General features: G+C 35.9%; 1 protein-coding gene across 3 annotated transcripts in view; it reads left to right on the top strand.

Annotated features, from left to right (window-relative positions):
* The first annotated feature begins 4,942 nt into the window (after positions 1-4,942).
* LOC138701567 (lachesin-like) overlaps positions 4,943-16,885 on the top strand; it is a 49,411-nt gene continuing 37,468 nt past the window's right edge. The window contains exons 1-4 of one of the 3 annotated variants that reach the window (XM_069828589.1): positions 4,943-5,248; positions 5,490-5,607; positions 11,740-11,981; positions 14,379-14,635. In XM_069828589.1, the coding sequence (XP_069684690.1) occupies positions 5,565-5,607; positions 11,740-11,981; positions 14,379-14,635 (542 nt within the window). In that variant the 5' untranslated portion in view covers positions 4,943-5,248; positions 5,490-5,564. The remainder of the gene's footprint in view (positions 5,249-5,489; positions 5,608-11,739; positions 11,982-14,378; positions 14,636-16,885) is intronic. The other 2 variants (XM_069828588.1, XM_069828587.1) reach the window with 2 other exon arrangements.

Below are 16,885 nucleotides of genomic sequence, written 5' to 3'. Positions count from 1 at the left end.
CCATAATGTATGATATTAAATGACTAGTTGCACAAGAAAGCCCTGTTTTATAGGATTTTTCTCTTTGACACTTACAGCCTTTTTTATGTCCAGTCTTCAATTAGCATTAGTAGCAGTAAGAATGTTGGTCCTACGTGTTTGCTGTCTATACCAAAGGAAAGCTCCCTGATATTCACTTCTGTTTAGAGGCTGAGTCAACTCAGGGCCATAGTGAGCCAGAAGGATTAGGTTAATTTGAAAAATTCATGATCCTACCGAGAATCGAACCAACAACTTTTGGCTTTGTAGAGTAGCACTTTAACTACTATGCTACCACTTACCTCCACATAATTTGAGTTCATAATAATTATTGAATTTGCAAAATAATTTTGAACTACATGATTATAGTAGACAAGATTTAAACAGAGAATAAGTAAAACATACAGAGATGCTATGACACTGTTTTAGAACATCGTCATTCCCACCAACTTCAACATATGCGCCTGATCTTGTAGGGCCATCTAAAATGGTCTGAGTGTACTGTGGCCTATTTATTTGTTCAAATCATAGGAATTAAACAGATGGTCCAGAAATAGTGGTCAGTGACTGAAATCTTCAGTGAGGTATGATATAACTACAGTAAAACCTCGTTAATACGCTCCCAAACGCTATTCCGTTTATTATGCTCTTTTAATACAATCCCTGGACATTTCATACGTAATCCTCCATAATTTTACTTCTTGTAATGCTACCAAATCCCACTTGTAGCACTTTTTTCGTATCAGAAATGAGTAAAAAGTTCCGTATAACTTGCAAAACTTGTAATTTTTTAAAAGCATGGTGAAGAAATATGTTGCTGTGACTATACTGAGGGTCATTGCACCATAAGTGCAAGAAAAAAATTTCACTCTCTACTCACGGTCCGAAGATCTATTTACCAGTTCTTTCCTTTGTATGAAAAGATTTTAACACTTAGTCTCCTTGTCAATACATTCCTGTTCTTGCTGTAAAATTTAGTCATTCTTTGAATTCTATGTAGTGTGCAGTAATTTTGAGAGTACTGAGCTATTATTTGCATTTGCACTGTAACTAATGCACCATAAAATATGTTTCCTATGAAGTGGTGTCTAAATTGTTTTCTCCATTTCATTAATCATTTCCGTTTATAACACTGTTCTGCTTATAATGCTCAAAGGCCACAGTTTAAATAATCTCCCCCCCCCCCATACAAAATGTTTATTACTGATGATATTCATTATTATTATTATTATTATTATTATTATTATTATTATTATTATTATTATTATTATTATTATTATTATTATTAACAACGAGAACTAATAAAATGTTACTCACTAAATAAGTTATGCTGAGTTCGTTTCAGTAACTTTCATTGTGATGAAACAATGCACATTATGCTCAACTGAAAAAGCATGCACTGAAATTCCTCTGGAAATATTTTTCAGGTCGCTGTAGCCTCTTACTAGACCACACTGTTCTTTTTTCGACAGAAACAAGCACTGTCAACAGAAAAGTTTGTTTTGCACTACATTACCACATAACCATTTATTTTTCCTATACAAAGGTGTATTGAAAGCTCACGTTTTAAGATTATCTTTCTGAAAAATTGTCAGTGATGGCATAGGACTCTAAAACTTTTCTTCCATCAATATTATTTCTTCACGAAAAAGGCTACTGTAACAATTAATTAATTATGCCATCATTATTGCTCGCATCTGTTTCGGTTTCCATTTCCCCCGAAACACACAACAATGAACTACAGTTACCACTGTACTACGAAGTACAATAGTACAACACCCTCGCATAAGTCATAAACTGAGACGTAAGGGGAGAGAACAGTGTGGGCTCATGCCTCTTGGACAGCGAGAATTTTTTTATGTTATTTATACCTTATTTATGAAGATGAACCACCACCGCTATTCTCACCACATCCCACCCTTGATGTAGTCCTTGACAGGAGACCAGTCTATGGATGGGAGAAGAGAAAGCTGATGGATGGGTGAATTCCAACAGGACCAGGTGGCTACAAGAAATGTGCCTCAGCTGCAGCTTTCCAAGTTCAACCTCAAAGCCCGCAAAAACATGCGAAATGCTGAAGCCAGAACATCTCAGGCCTCGGGAAAAATTTTACTGCAAGACAGATTTATATACATCTCAAAGTTTTTAAATACTCCTACAACGCTTACTTACAAATGGCTTTTAAGGAATGCGCAGGTTCATTACCGCCCTCACATAAGCCTGCCATTGGTCCCTATCCTGTGCAAGATTAATCCTGTCTCTATCATCATATCCACCTCCTTCAAATCCATTGTAATATTATCCTCCCACCTACGTCTCGGCCTCCCCAAAGGCCCTTTTCCCTTTGGCTTCCCAACTAACGCTCTATAAGCATTCCTGGATTCGCCCATATGTGACACATGCCCTGCCCATCTCAAACATCTGGATTTAATGTTCCTAATTATGTCAGGTGGAGAATACAAAGTGTGCAGTTCTGCGTTATGTAACTTTCTCCATTCTCCTGTAACTTCATCGCTCTTAGCCCCAATATTTTCCTAAGAACCTTATTCTCAAACACCCTTAATCTCTGTTCCTCTCTCAAAGTGAGAGTCCAAGTTTCACAACCATACAGAGCAACCAGTAATATAACTGTGCAATGCTATATGATTAATTCAAATAACCAATATGTTAAATAAAAACACAAAATTCTAGTTTAATTAAGTCAAGTTACTGAGGCCCAGGCTCACTTGCCTCAGCCAATCAGCTATAATATTAATTGTTACCATAACAGATGTATTCTGTAGGTCCAAAAAATAATAATCTTTACATAGATTCTCCGAGCAACAGTGCATATTACTGTGGATTCCCGGCCACCAATTCACTCAACTGAGGCCCAGGCTCACTTGCCTCAGCCAATCAGCTATAATATTAATTGTTACCATAACAGATGTATTCTGTAGGTCCAAAAAATAATAATCTTTACATAGATTCTCCGAGCAACAATGCATATTACTGTGGATTCCCGGGCACCAATTCACTCAACTGAGTGCGCTCCTTGTATAATGGCAGTTGACTTAATGTAAAATGTCAACATATATGCCCAACTTGGAGTCAGGCCAAAAAGGGAAAAAAAACACTGGAGGAGAGGGGTTCGGTTCGATGCTGTGGATTGAATTTCGGCATAGCTCAATGATGAGAGCGCTTGGTACATAGAACCAAGGACCCGGGTTCGATCCCCGGCGCCAGAGCGAATTTTTCTCTTCTAATATTGTTACCGTAACAGATGTATTCTGTAGGACCAAAAAATAATAATAATCTTTATGTAGATTCTCCGAACAACAGTGCATATAACTGTACAGATTACTGTGCATATTACCGGCCACCAAGTCTCTCAACTGAGTGCGCTCCTTGTATAATGGCAGTTGACTTCATATAATGTCAACATATATGTCCAACTTGGAGGCAGGCCACAAGGGGGGGGGGGGAACACTGGAGGAGATGGGTTCGGTCTGGTGCTGTGGATTGGACTTCGGCGTAGCGCAATGGCAAGAGCGCTTGGTACGTAAAACCAAGGAACCGGGTTCGATTCCCGGCGCCGGAGCGAATTTTTCTCCGCTAATATTAATTGTTTTTATTAGGTCTGTAGCATAAGTACTCTCAGAACGTGAATCCCCACTTCTTTCTCCTACACTCCCTTCTACGTCACACATGTCATCGTTCCTCACGATTTGCACAGGAATACCAACCGAGTGTGTGAAAAAAAAGTCGCTAAATTGGCAACATTACAGTATTAAGATTGTGCTTCAGCTTCAACTACAGTGCTTCAACCAGGGTTGCCATATTGGGCTACAAATAGCCAATTGGGCTACTTGAAATTTGAATTGGCTATTGATTTTTATCATTGGGCTACTTGCGACTTTTTGGGCTACTCAAAAATTTTCGGGACTATTTTTGGGCTATTTTTTTCTGATTTGAATTTGTGAAAAATTAATAATAATAGGTGCAATAATAGTCTTCCACTCCGTGGAAAAAACCTTTTTACAGTGTACGTTTCGCCTTATTCTACCACCACCTTAACCACGAGAAACGAAGTAGCCTACCTATGCGAAATACATACAGTATATTGCACAATGTCACATGACCAAGCTAGTGTAAGGGGATTTTCTCGTTTCACCATGACCAGTGCCAGCAGAAATGCAGTAGCGAAGTACAATCTGCAGGCAGATAATAATCAGTTCCTGTTTTTCCTTCACTTCAAGCGTTAGTATTTTTGTGAATGCCGATGTAGTTTATTACAATAATCTTAAATTAGGAACTAGGATCTGTTGTAAAAGTAATATACAATTTTTAAGTTATATTAGAGAATTACTTTTTTGACATTTTTTGTACCCTAATTATAATGTAGGCTAATTATTATTGAATTCTGAGTCCTATAGTGAAATAATTTTAAGAGAACTGTGTTTGTTATAAAAGTGATTACAATAACATTTTTAAATTGTGATAGTGAATAACTTTTTATATATTTATTTTGTTTTGTGATTATACTGAAAATGGAAATATTTATTATTTCGTTCTGTAATTGCTGAAAATAGGAAAATGGGAGAAGTAACTTATACCAAAACGTTTAATAGCCAATGGTTAAATGATACTTCATTCTCAAATTGGCTTCAGGATGAGAAATTCGACAGAATAAAGCAAATTGTAAAGTTTATAAAGTTTAAGTTAGTGCTCATAAAGGAGACTTGGAAAAGAAAAAAAAACATTCCGATTCCGTTAAACATATATAATCCGCGAAATATAAATCTGCCATTTATATTGGGGTACTTTTTCTGAATATTGGCTACTTTTTCAGCGAGCTTTCACTACTTTTAGTTGTACCAATCTGGCAACCCTGGCTTCAACCTTGTTTGAATTCAACTGTTTCAACTCTTTCTAACTCGTTGGTTTCAACAAACGAGCTGTTGGGTGCAACACAACCTAGGTGGAGCAGTGGCAGCGTTTAGAATGTGTAGGTTGCGTCAGTAGCATTAGTACACAGTAGGCGGTGACGCAGAGAATTCGGTTGTTCGGTTATCTGCGAATTACTCATATTTTGTTTTCTGTCCAGTGTTTATTGTGGAATTCATGCACCGTTAATGATTCATGCGAGTCGACTCGTATCTTGTATAGGGTTTGAAGAGTTGACTTTTGAGATATACCTTAGAGCTTAGTCCTGTCATGTTTATGTATTTTACAAAGTGATTTCTCAGAGGTTTGTTTATGATCGTGAAATACTCTGCATTTATAAATTAATTACTATATCAATATTTCCGTTGTTCTTTTGATTCATTATTCCTAAGGCAGCTGCCATGTTATTCAATTAGTATAAAGAAGTTTGTGTTCAAACTGAATGGAATTAATGGATAATATCTATGTAGCTATAGAATTGTGGAGGTGAAAAAATAACCATTTTAAAATAAATGTTTTTCCTTTTCACATGTACTTGAATAAAGAAGTAGGATACGTCTAATTCTGCGTTTGAGTTGTGAAATAGAAGTTTTAACCTCATAGAAGTGAATTTCGTTACAATGTGGATTTGTGGATTAATCATTCTGACAGTTAGTTCTTTAGGTAAGCTATTTATATAATTTTTACATTTTGTAAAGACTTAATTTTGTTTTATGTGTGAAGATGTCTTAAGTGTTCATTTTCTCTCTACTCTCCTGTCCTGATTACCGACTCATTCTACCGCGCCCTCGTAGTAGCCTAATTGGTTATGTCGTATTCATCATCTGTGCAAGTTTAGGCGTGACCTTTTTTTTATGAATTTCTTATCATGGTACTTTCCTTTCATTTCTTACAGTGTGTGTGGGTAGCCCAGGATGTAAAATATTTTGTGAATCTTCGATCCCGTACGGGATAAAAGAAGTACGTAATAAATTGAAAATAACCTTAAAATTGAAAGCACACCACTCTAAAGGTAGGATGTAGGCTAAACTCACCCAACGCCCCGGATACCTTATGTAGGTAGGCTACCGTACCGATGATTTTCTCAGACATTTTCACGCGAAATAAACGGTAGGGCTTACCACCATTATGTTGCACTACGCAGCACTCCTGTCTTCAGTTGAGGGTATATCCACAGTCTAGTATATACAGACACGAAGCTCAATACGTGGTAAATATGCATCCATAGATAGTTGCTAACCATTAGGATCGCTACTATCGCCTCATTACAGACAATGCGAAATAATAACTGCACAGTATATTGTTCCTAGTACCCACATAAACTCTAGCTTCGTGACTGTATATACTAGACCGTGGTATATGTATTTGTGTAGGCCTACCTATCTACCAAAAAGCGTGGATATAATAATAATGCAAGACGTAATCAAAGCCTGAACAAACCTAACCTAACCTGTTAGGCTACTAATCCTCGATCTTATGAAAAGTCGTTTCCTATTTATTTATCTACATTGATTGTATAGGCTATTATTTTGTAAAGTTATACCATCTCACATTTTCACGTCATAATGAAATAATGCAACATAAATCAGATGTCAGTCCCGTGTGTGATGCATACGAAATCGAAAATTTGATTAAGAGGGTAGGCCTAGGGCCTATAAAAATCAGAGTTAGGCTTTTGGGTATTCCACCATGTCCTGAACTTGAAATTTCCAACGTTTCGGAACATGTACAGGTTCCATCACCACGACAAAAGGAAAAACCAGAGAGTTCGCCTACACTCTTGGGGTCGTCATGCCAGACTAATCCAGACGAATGCTCAGTCGTAACGAGCCCAACAGAGTAGGCGACTTCTCTTGTCTTATAGTCTTACCTTTCTCCCAGATGATGGAATCTATATGTAGTTCCGAAACATTGGAAGTGTCAAGTTCCAGGACACAATGGAATGCGCAAAAAAGTATAGCCTATCCTGATCACAGTCACCGTAAAAGCCTAAAAACTCGTATAATCAGCTTCTAAAATGTTTGTTATTAGAAATGACTTTTTTGTAGCAGCATTTTTTTTTTCAAATAAGTTGACCAGACCTAGGCCTAGAAATAAGGTTGGTGAATCCTGTACCTTTATTTCATCACTTAATCTGACATTTTCCAACATAATTTCTCCATGTATGTATAAATAAAGTAATGACAAGGTGCACTCCCCCCAAAAAAGAATGAGACGATTCTTGGTGATGCGAAAGTCTTAAGTTCTGTAGCGCAGTTCAAACGTTATCGACGTAACCATGCAGGAATACATCTGGCCGTGCATGCCTATTTTCACCCTCTTCCAAACAACACACCAGTCAAAATGTTATCAGTTATCTGTCAATTTCTGGTATAAGTTCCTGATCTTTTATCTTTTATAAAAGTATGGAAGGAATCTTGTGGCAAGAAGTGAATTACCAACTGGAGAAAACAGTGTTATAAAATGGCAAATGTAGGGCCATGACAAAGACAAGGACCACGATAAGGATCAAGACAAGAACCAGGACTATGATATGGACTGTGGGAAAGACAACAAGGACTACAATAAGGACTTCGGCAAAGACGACTTTTATAAGGACCATGACAAGGATAAAGACAAGGACGACAAGATCCGTGATAACAATCACAACATGAGCCATGCCAAATAACTTCCACAATAAGGATCACAATAAGAACCACGATATGGACAACAAGGACCACGATACGAACAACAATGATCACGACATGGATTGCTAGGATCAGGATAAGAACCATGACGTGGACCACGTTATGGATCACGACAAGGACCACAATAAGAACTGTGACAAAAACAAAAATTAGTACGATAAGAGGCATGGCAAAGACAACAAGAAGAAAGATAAGGCCCATTACAATAAACAGGACCATGATAAGGGCCACAACAAGGACCACGATAAGGAACATAACAACAAAGATCACGAAAAGGACAAAGACAAGGACCACAACAGGGATCATGATAACGACCACGATATGGATTACGATAATGATCACAAGGACTACGAAAGCACCACGAGAAGAACCACGACAAAGACAAAGACCACAGTAAGGATCATGATATCCACCACAAGGATAATGACAGTGATGAGTATGACGATAAGGAGTAATACAAGGATACTGGCAATAAGCAGGTAAGATCATGATTATGATCACTATAAGGACAATGAAAATGACTTTGATAAGGCACACGATGAGGAACCACTATAGATACAAAGACAATTACCACGATAAGGATTACGACATTGACCACTACAAGGACAATGACGATGGCTACGATGATAAGGGCCACTATAAGGATACTGGCAATGACCACGATAAGAACCACTATAAAGACAATAACAGTTATCATGGTAAGAATCACAACATGGACCATTACAAGGACTGTAACAATATCCACGCTAATTATCATGATAAGGACCACTATAATGACAATGACAATGATCACGATATCGACCCTACAAGGACAACGACAATGACCACAGTATGGATCGCGATAAGGACTAGGACTACGATAAAGACTATGAGAAAGACAACAAGGACCGCAATAATGACCATGACAAAGACAAAAACGACAATTATGAGGACCATGGCAAAGACAAAGTGAAGGAAAACGACAAGGACCACCATAAAAAACACAACATGGACCACAACAAGCACCATGATAAGGATCACATTAAGGACTACAACAAAGATTATGATTACGATAACCATTACAAGGACAAAGAAAGGACTACAATAAGAACCAAGAAAACGATAAGGACCAAGACTACGATGAGGACCTAGACGACGATAAGGACCATGACAAACATAAGAACAACAAGGACCATTACAATGATAAAAACCCATGATAATGATTACAACAAAGAAAAGAAGGATCACGATAAGTAACATGACAGAGACAACAAGGACCACTATAAGGATCACGAAAAGACAGACAAGAAACACTACAGGAATAACGACATGGACCACGACAAGCACCACGACATAATGGAGTAGGATGAGAATCATGAAAGGACCATGTAGCCACCAGCGTAGCTTGGTCAGTGAAGGCACTTGCCTACTGATTCGAAGTCGCGATTCCCGCTTGGACTGATTACCTGGTTGGATTTTTTCCAAGGTTTTACCCACCATAAGTCAGGTAATCTATTGGCCTCATCTCGCCAAATACCATCTTGCTATCACCAATTCCATTGACGCTAAATAATCTCGTAGTCGATACAGCGTCGTTAAATAACCATTAAAAAGGACCACATTAAGAACTACGACAAAGACAACCAGGATTATCATAAGGACCACAACAAGAACAAAACAAAGACAACGTCCATGATAAGGATCACGATATGGTCCACAACAAACCACGATAAGGGTAATGATAAGGATCAGGACTTCGACCACGACAATGACTACGATAAGGGTCAAGACAAGGACCAGGACTTAGACCTGTACAATGACCATGGTAAGAGTTACGACAGGGACTATGAAGAAAACCAGGACCACAATAATGACCACGAGAGAGACAACGACCTTTGTAAGGACAACTACAGGGACAAAGACAGACAAAGTAAACAAGTGTCACCATAAGGAAGGACCAAGACAAGTACAGATATAAGGATCACGAGAAACACCAAAGCCACTATAAGGACCGTAACAGGGGCACAAAGGACGATGATAAGGACTAGGACAAAGAAAACAATCACCCTAAGGAATATGACAAAAACGACAAGGACCATGATAAGCACTATAACAAAGACAACGACCATGGTAAGAGTCATAACAAAGACAACAAGGATCGCAATTGTAATCACGAAAAGCACCGCGACAAAGATCACGAAAATGACCATGATAATGATTACAAGGACCATGAAAGGACATGACAATAAAGATAAAGGTCATAATAAAAACCATGACAATGATAGCAAAAATCACGATAAAGGCTGTGACAAAGACAAGAAGAAGAACAATAACCATTACAATGATAATGAGGACCACGACAAATACAGCAGGGATCAGGATATGGAGTATGACAAAGATAAGAAAGACTATGATAAGGATTACGATAAGGAACATGACAAGAATATGAACCACTATAAGGACCATGATAAGATTCACGACATGGACAATGACAGGACAACGATGAGGACCACAACAAAGGCAATAAGGACCATGATATGGATCAAAAGTTCAAAACAGACAAGGACAACTTCTGGGACCACAAAAAGGACAATAAGGATCACAACAAGGACCACAATATGGGTTATGATCACAATAAGGACTACGATAAACATAACGAGTACCATTACAAAGACAAGAAAGACCATGATAAGACCACGACATGGACAAAGGTAAGAACCATGATAATGATGACGACATGGACCACAACAAGCACCATGATAAGGTTCATGACACAGACCAAAAGCATGATAAGGAGCATGACAAAGGCAACAAGGACCATAACTCAAAAAGTACCATGGTTAGGACCATAACAAAGACAAAGAAAATCGCGATAAGAACCAAGAAGAAGACAGCAATGACCACAAAGAAGATCTCAACAAAGACGAGTGTAAAGATAAGGACCATGATAAATACAACAAGGATCATGACAAGAATCATGATAATGACCAAGATATGAACCAAAACAAGATTCACAACATGGATGATGACAAGCACCATGTCCTGCGTAGTTTTTATCATGGCCCTTGTTGTGTTTGTTGTAGTTCCATCATGAACCCTGTCTTGATTCTTGTCGTGAGACAGCATTGTTTGTCAGTATTTTGGAGTGACACCTGCCTGCATGAGACCAAAAGACTGGATAAACGCTTGTGTCTCCATCTCGTCTTGTGGCTCATACAGTTACTATTTAATTGTAATTATTATTGCTATTTGAAATTGTTGTTAAAAACGTTCTGAATTTCATTATTATTATTATTAAAGTGAAAAAAAAAATTACCCCATTTACAATGACGTTGTAAGATCTACTAAATTATAATATTAATTATTTAAAAAATGTGTTGCAGAGTAACATATTCTTAAATCTATTTTCTCAATATTTTTTATAATACTGGTACTATAGGCCTAATTTATAATTTTGTATTTCTGTGACCACTAACACTTATCGAAAAACAATCTCATTGTACTTGTACTTGGCTGTTTAATCCCAGGACTCTGTAAAATTTTGTTTGAACAGTATTAAGGAAATGAAAAAATTTGTGGGTATAGGGCTTAAACCTGCTCTCTTCTACCTTAGCCTCCTGAGCCATGAAGATGGGATGGAAAACCTGTCTTCTGTGAGGCTTGTCAGTCTCATCATGAAGGCCCAAATTTCGGTGTTATTGCACTATGTATATGTACACACAACACATTTACATTTTCCTTGCAGTTTTTCAAGTGAGTTTTGGACTGAGTTCCAACAATAAACAAAATAGAGTGAATTTAAATCACCCAATTACCAGTATGTGTAGGCTATCTGAGTTCCTAGTCCAATCATGCACAGTGAATTATATTTGAAACTTTGAATATTCCAGTGTCTCATTCTTTTTTTGGGGAAATGTAGGCCTACATTTATTTGTGTTGACAATTTCTTGATGTGGAGTTCGATATAGTTGAAGTAAAAAAAAATTAATAAAATCGTAATATTGGTTTTAAATGTAGCATAGATTTTTTTCACTTACATATAAGCCAAAAATGTTGCAAAGGCATGAATAGTGAGGCAATTTCTAGGCTGGACTTGTCTTTACACAGCTTTACTGGTCTGTGCTTGCAGTGTCTTCACAGAGAACACCAACAATATCGTATATATCTCAAGAGCAAATCAAGGATATTGGAGGCACTGTAGAGTTGGAGTGTTCTGTTCAGTATGCATCTGACTACCCCGTCTTGTGGATGAAAACTGATCGCAACAGACAATCTGAAGGTCTTCCAATATCAACGGGAAGTTCGCTTATTATCCGAGATAGTCGATTTTCCTTGAGATACGACACTGCAAGCTCAACTTACACCTTGCAGGTAAGGTGAAGACAATACTTATTTTGACGTGAAACATCTATGTTCGAAGTGCAAGAGAGAAAACTTGTAATGTTCAGACATGAAAGGTTTGCTTTGATGTCACTTTTGGTACCATGGAAACAAAAATATAAGATGAAATATGTGCCTTGTGGTTTTCCTGTTCTCTGTTTGATATGTTTGCACAATAATTATGTGGAAATACTTGGTAGCCGTATAAGTTGTGGTCTATTCTATAGCACACGATACTGAAACTTCCAACTTGTGTTTGTGTTAGGTTAGGTTATCTTTGCTCATAATAGGCCTATTATGTCGTAAATAATATTTTTTCTGATATTCCCATTCATTTTGAAATGTTCTACTTCTTTATTTTATGTGTTAAATAATAACTATTAGGTTACTTACATCTATCAGTCTTTTCAATTTTTAGCTATTTTGTAATATGTTTTCAAGTCAGCTGATGTATGTGAATTCTTCACATTGCGAACTACCTTCCCTCTGAATATTAGACCATTTTTCTACTTTTTTTCGTCAAAAAATCCTTCAATGTCGAGTGCTATGGAAAACTCCAAAGCACCTTGCATTCTGTTAAAATTCTTTGTTCCTGCCAGCTGGAATCTTTCTCAATCTATTAAGTATAGAGTGAGAGAAAAGTTGTTGTTGTTTTCTAATGCCAGGCGTTTGACAATAAAGTCATTTGACCTCTTGCATTCCAATATTTTTCAAAGATATTATCATGACCTGCCAATGAAGCACAGATTTTGAGGTGTTCCGAATCCATTTCTTGGTTTGAGTTGCACAATGGGCAGTTAGGGGACTGATAAATTCCAATTCTATGCAGGTGTTTAGCCAAACAATCATGGCCTGTTGCCAATCTAAATGCAGCTACAGACGATTTTCGTGGTAAATCGGGAATTAACTGTGGATTTTGATGCAGAGAGTTCCATTTTTTCCCTTGGGATTGTGTTATCAAATTTTGTTTGTTGAAGTCTAAGTATGTAGATTTAATAAATCTTTTCACAGAGTAATACGTAGATTTAGTAACAGGTCTGTAAGTAGCAGTGCTGACCTTCTTTGCTAAAGCATCCGCATTCTCGTTTCCCAGGATTCCACAATGAGATGGTATCCATTGGAATAAAATTCTTTTATTGAGTGATATTAATTGAGAGAGCATTTTTAGTTATTTCTGCTGTTTGAGATGAAGGTGTGTGTTTAGAGACGATTGATAGAATAGCTGCTTTGGAGTCTGACAATATAACTGCATTCCTAAATTTATTGATGTGGCATAGAAGATTCCTGAGACATTCACTTATTGCAATGATTTCACCATCAAAACTTGTTGTTCCATATCCAAGTTGTCTATAAAGTGAGAAGAGACAGCACGTAACACCTGCACCGGCACCTTGTTCTCTGGAGATCATGGATCCGTCGGTGTATAAATGAAGCCAGTTTTGTGGAGGGTACCTAATATTAATTGTCTCTAAAGACAATTGTTTCAGTATTTCAGTGTTTACTTCTGATTTTAATATTTCTTCTGTTAAATTTAGATTATATTCTATATTTAACAGAGTTAAAGGGTTTGGTTTAATTTGTAAGTTTTCTTTTAAATTCGGGATATTGATTTTCTGTTTTAATTCTTGAAAAGAAAAGAAAAGAAAAGTAAATACTGTACTTTATAATATTTAAACCATAATGAAAAATTCAAATTAAAAATGTGGGTTTGGGTATTTTAACATTTTGAATGACTGACATTTAGATAATCGACATTTGAACTGTAGACCTACCTGAATATAAAAAAAAATACAGTATACACTGTTAAATTAGGCCTAGATATTTTATTTTACTACTTGAATTCGAGTACAGAAGTTTCATGCACTCCTTGAGAAGTGTAAAGTAGCACAATTAAAATTAACAAAAAAATAAAGTTAAGGCTGCAAATATTAGACAGATAGCAGTCACCTTACAGTTGTACAATTGTAGTTGCTGATTTAGTTTAGTATGTTGTCAGTCATAAAGTCATTCATTATCTCGTGAAACCAAATGCATTCATGCACTGTAACTCATAGTAAACTTATGGTGGGGGTAAGCAAGCTAGCTAGCTTACAAATCGAAGCATATTGAGGGAGGGAAGCTTCTCAATCCACTTTTTCCTAACCCTCATGTGCACATAGGTTTCATGAGATCCCGAATGGTCTATATACAAAAATATATTTATGAAAACAATTTAATTTTATTAATTTCTTACAGTAATAGGCAAAGGTTCGCATGACGCCTTTCAGCTTGTGGAGACACAAGGTTACAGAACACTGGAATAGTAGATGATGATTTGATAAGAAATTACTATTTTAAGAAGCTTTTATTAGAATGGAATATAATCTATATTTATGAATTTACTTTCAGATAAAGGATATACAAGAAACAGATGCAGGCTACTATCAATGTCAGGTTCTTATCTCCATTAACAATAGAATATCAGCAGAAGTAGACCTTCAAGTCCGACGTCCTCCAGTGATCTCTGATAATTCTACTCGTTCACTTGTTGTCAGTGAGGGGCAGACAGTGAAGCTTGAGTGCTATGCAGGTGGTTATCCACCACCAAGAATATCATGGCGGAGAGAGAACAATGCCATTTTGCCAACAGGAGGATCTATTTATAGGTATTAAAATTGGCCTTTGTTTCTTGTTGTTTGCTGTATTAATAACATAAACTGTACAAATATTACAGATATCAGTAATAAAAAGAAACCTTGATATATTGTTAAATTAAATGATTCTTAGTTTAATTAATCATATCAGTTAATTATTTATTTCGATTAACTAGTTAATTAACTTTAGTCATTGTTAACATCATGTGTGCTCTTGAATAATGTATATACAGTATACAAAGTTCTGTCAAAACGAACTCACTAATGTACGAGTCTTTTCATGTTAAATCAACACAGGTCACAACCCGACCCTCTTGGATAGTCATGGAACTTCGTAGATTTCAAGATTTTGTGGTTTTGTTTAATTCTGTTAAATATTAAAGATTTCTGCTTAATACTTCTGCAGAAATTAATATTTGAATAAAAAAAAAAACATTTTTGCCTTACTCCTTAATGTTACAAGTTAAATATATCATTTCGATATTGAGCCACAAGACGAAGATGTACTTTTGGAGCTGATGAAATAGACTTAAAGATATTGCATAACAACAATGTAATGACCTTGAACTACAGTTGTAGGACGTGTAGAAAACTTTTGACTTTTTCAAACATCGTACAATTTTTAAGATTATGAAAAAAATCCACATAAATATCCCATATTTGCTTAAGAGGTTAGGTACAGTTTACAACAGTAAAATTTTTGGAAATATTCAACTTTTTTTCCTTCATTATTGTATCTTGTATAGTAATGAAAATCTGTAGGCCTATGTGTAAAACACTGCCCTTCTGCAATATGAAAAAAATACTTTTACGATTTAAAAAAATTATATATATATATATATATATATATATATATGTATTTTTTTTTTTTCAAAATTCAAAATATGCAGTGATGAAGCGTTTCCCTCATAACTCATAAACTTTTTAACTTTTTCATGTTCTCTCTCTTTTATTTTATTGCTGAAATTCATGTTTACAATATAGTGCTCTTTCATCTACATTCCTTAATAAATATATATATATTTTTTTGTGTGTTGGAAGAAAATACTGATATTTGACCATTTTGTAAAATAAATTTATTTTTTATCAGAAAATCTATCAAAGAGAGAAGTGATCTTGCATCATAATGTAGATATGACATGCATTTAATACATACAAGAAATTTCATCACAGAATGTTGGATAGTTTTTGAGTTATGCTTCATCACTGCACAATGAACTGATTTTGAAAAAAAAAAAAAATGTAAATAATTTTTTTAAATCGTAAAAATATTTTTTCATATAGCAGGACAGTGTTTTACACATACTAATTTTCATTATTGTACAAGATACAGTAATGGAGGAAAAAAATGTTGAATATTTCCAAAATTTTACTGCTGTGAGCTGTACCTAACCCCTTAAAACGTCCAAAAAAGCCTAGGCTGGAACTCTAAATAATTTCCAAGTAATTAAATGTTTTGTTCCTGCCTGTTGTAAAAAGCATTGCTAAATAAAAGCATATTAGATTTTTTTTCCAGTCTTGAAAAACATTAAATTATCTTAATATATCATCATATAATGTTGGTAATCCTAGAGAGATCCTATTCTTAGAATTAACCGAAATTAACTTCAGATGGCAGCACTCATTGCAGCATGACTCAACTGTTATTCTAATGTTTGGTTGTAATATTTGAGTTGAGAGAGTTAATCATCATCTTTTGTTTTTCAAGTTCAGAATAATAATCATATGATAACTCATTAAAAAAAAGAGAACAAAGTTCATATTACATTTATTCATTATTCTTCCGCTGCAAGGCTAGGTTATAAAGCCTGTTCCATCACAAAGAGATCTTCCCATCAGGTTATAAGTCATCCTATCGAACTCCAGCCTTCTGATTTGTATTGAAGTATAGTTGTTTTGTGATTCAGTTTTCATCCATTCTTTGTATGTGTTGAAACCACTGCCATTTCATGTTGATAATGTTTTCTTCTAATGTTGTTGTTGTTTTCTAATGCCAGGCGTTTGACAATAAAGTCATTTGACCTCTTGCACTCCAGTATTTTTCAAAGATATTATCATGACCAGCCAATGAAGCACAGATTTTGAGGTGTTCCAAATCCATTTCTTGGTTTGAGTTGCACAATGGGCAGTTAGGGGACTGATATATTCAAATTCTATGCAGATGTTTAGCCAAACAATCATGGCCTGTTGCCAATCTAAATGCAGCTACAGACGATTTTCGTGGTAAATCGGGAATTAACTGTGGATTTTGATGCAGAGAGT

This window comes from Periplaneta americana, chromosome 6 (genome assembly GCF_040183065.1).
Source record: "Periplaneta americana isolate PAMFEO1 chromosome 6, P.americana_PAMFEO1_priV1, whole genome shotgun sequence".
Classification (NCBI taxonomy): Eukaryota; Metazoa; Arthropoda; class Insecta; order Blattodea; family Blattidae; genus Periplaneta; species Periplaneta americana.
The sequence above is the reverse complement of the archived record's forward strand: the minus strand, read 5'-3'. Positions and strand labels throughout refer to the sequence as shown.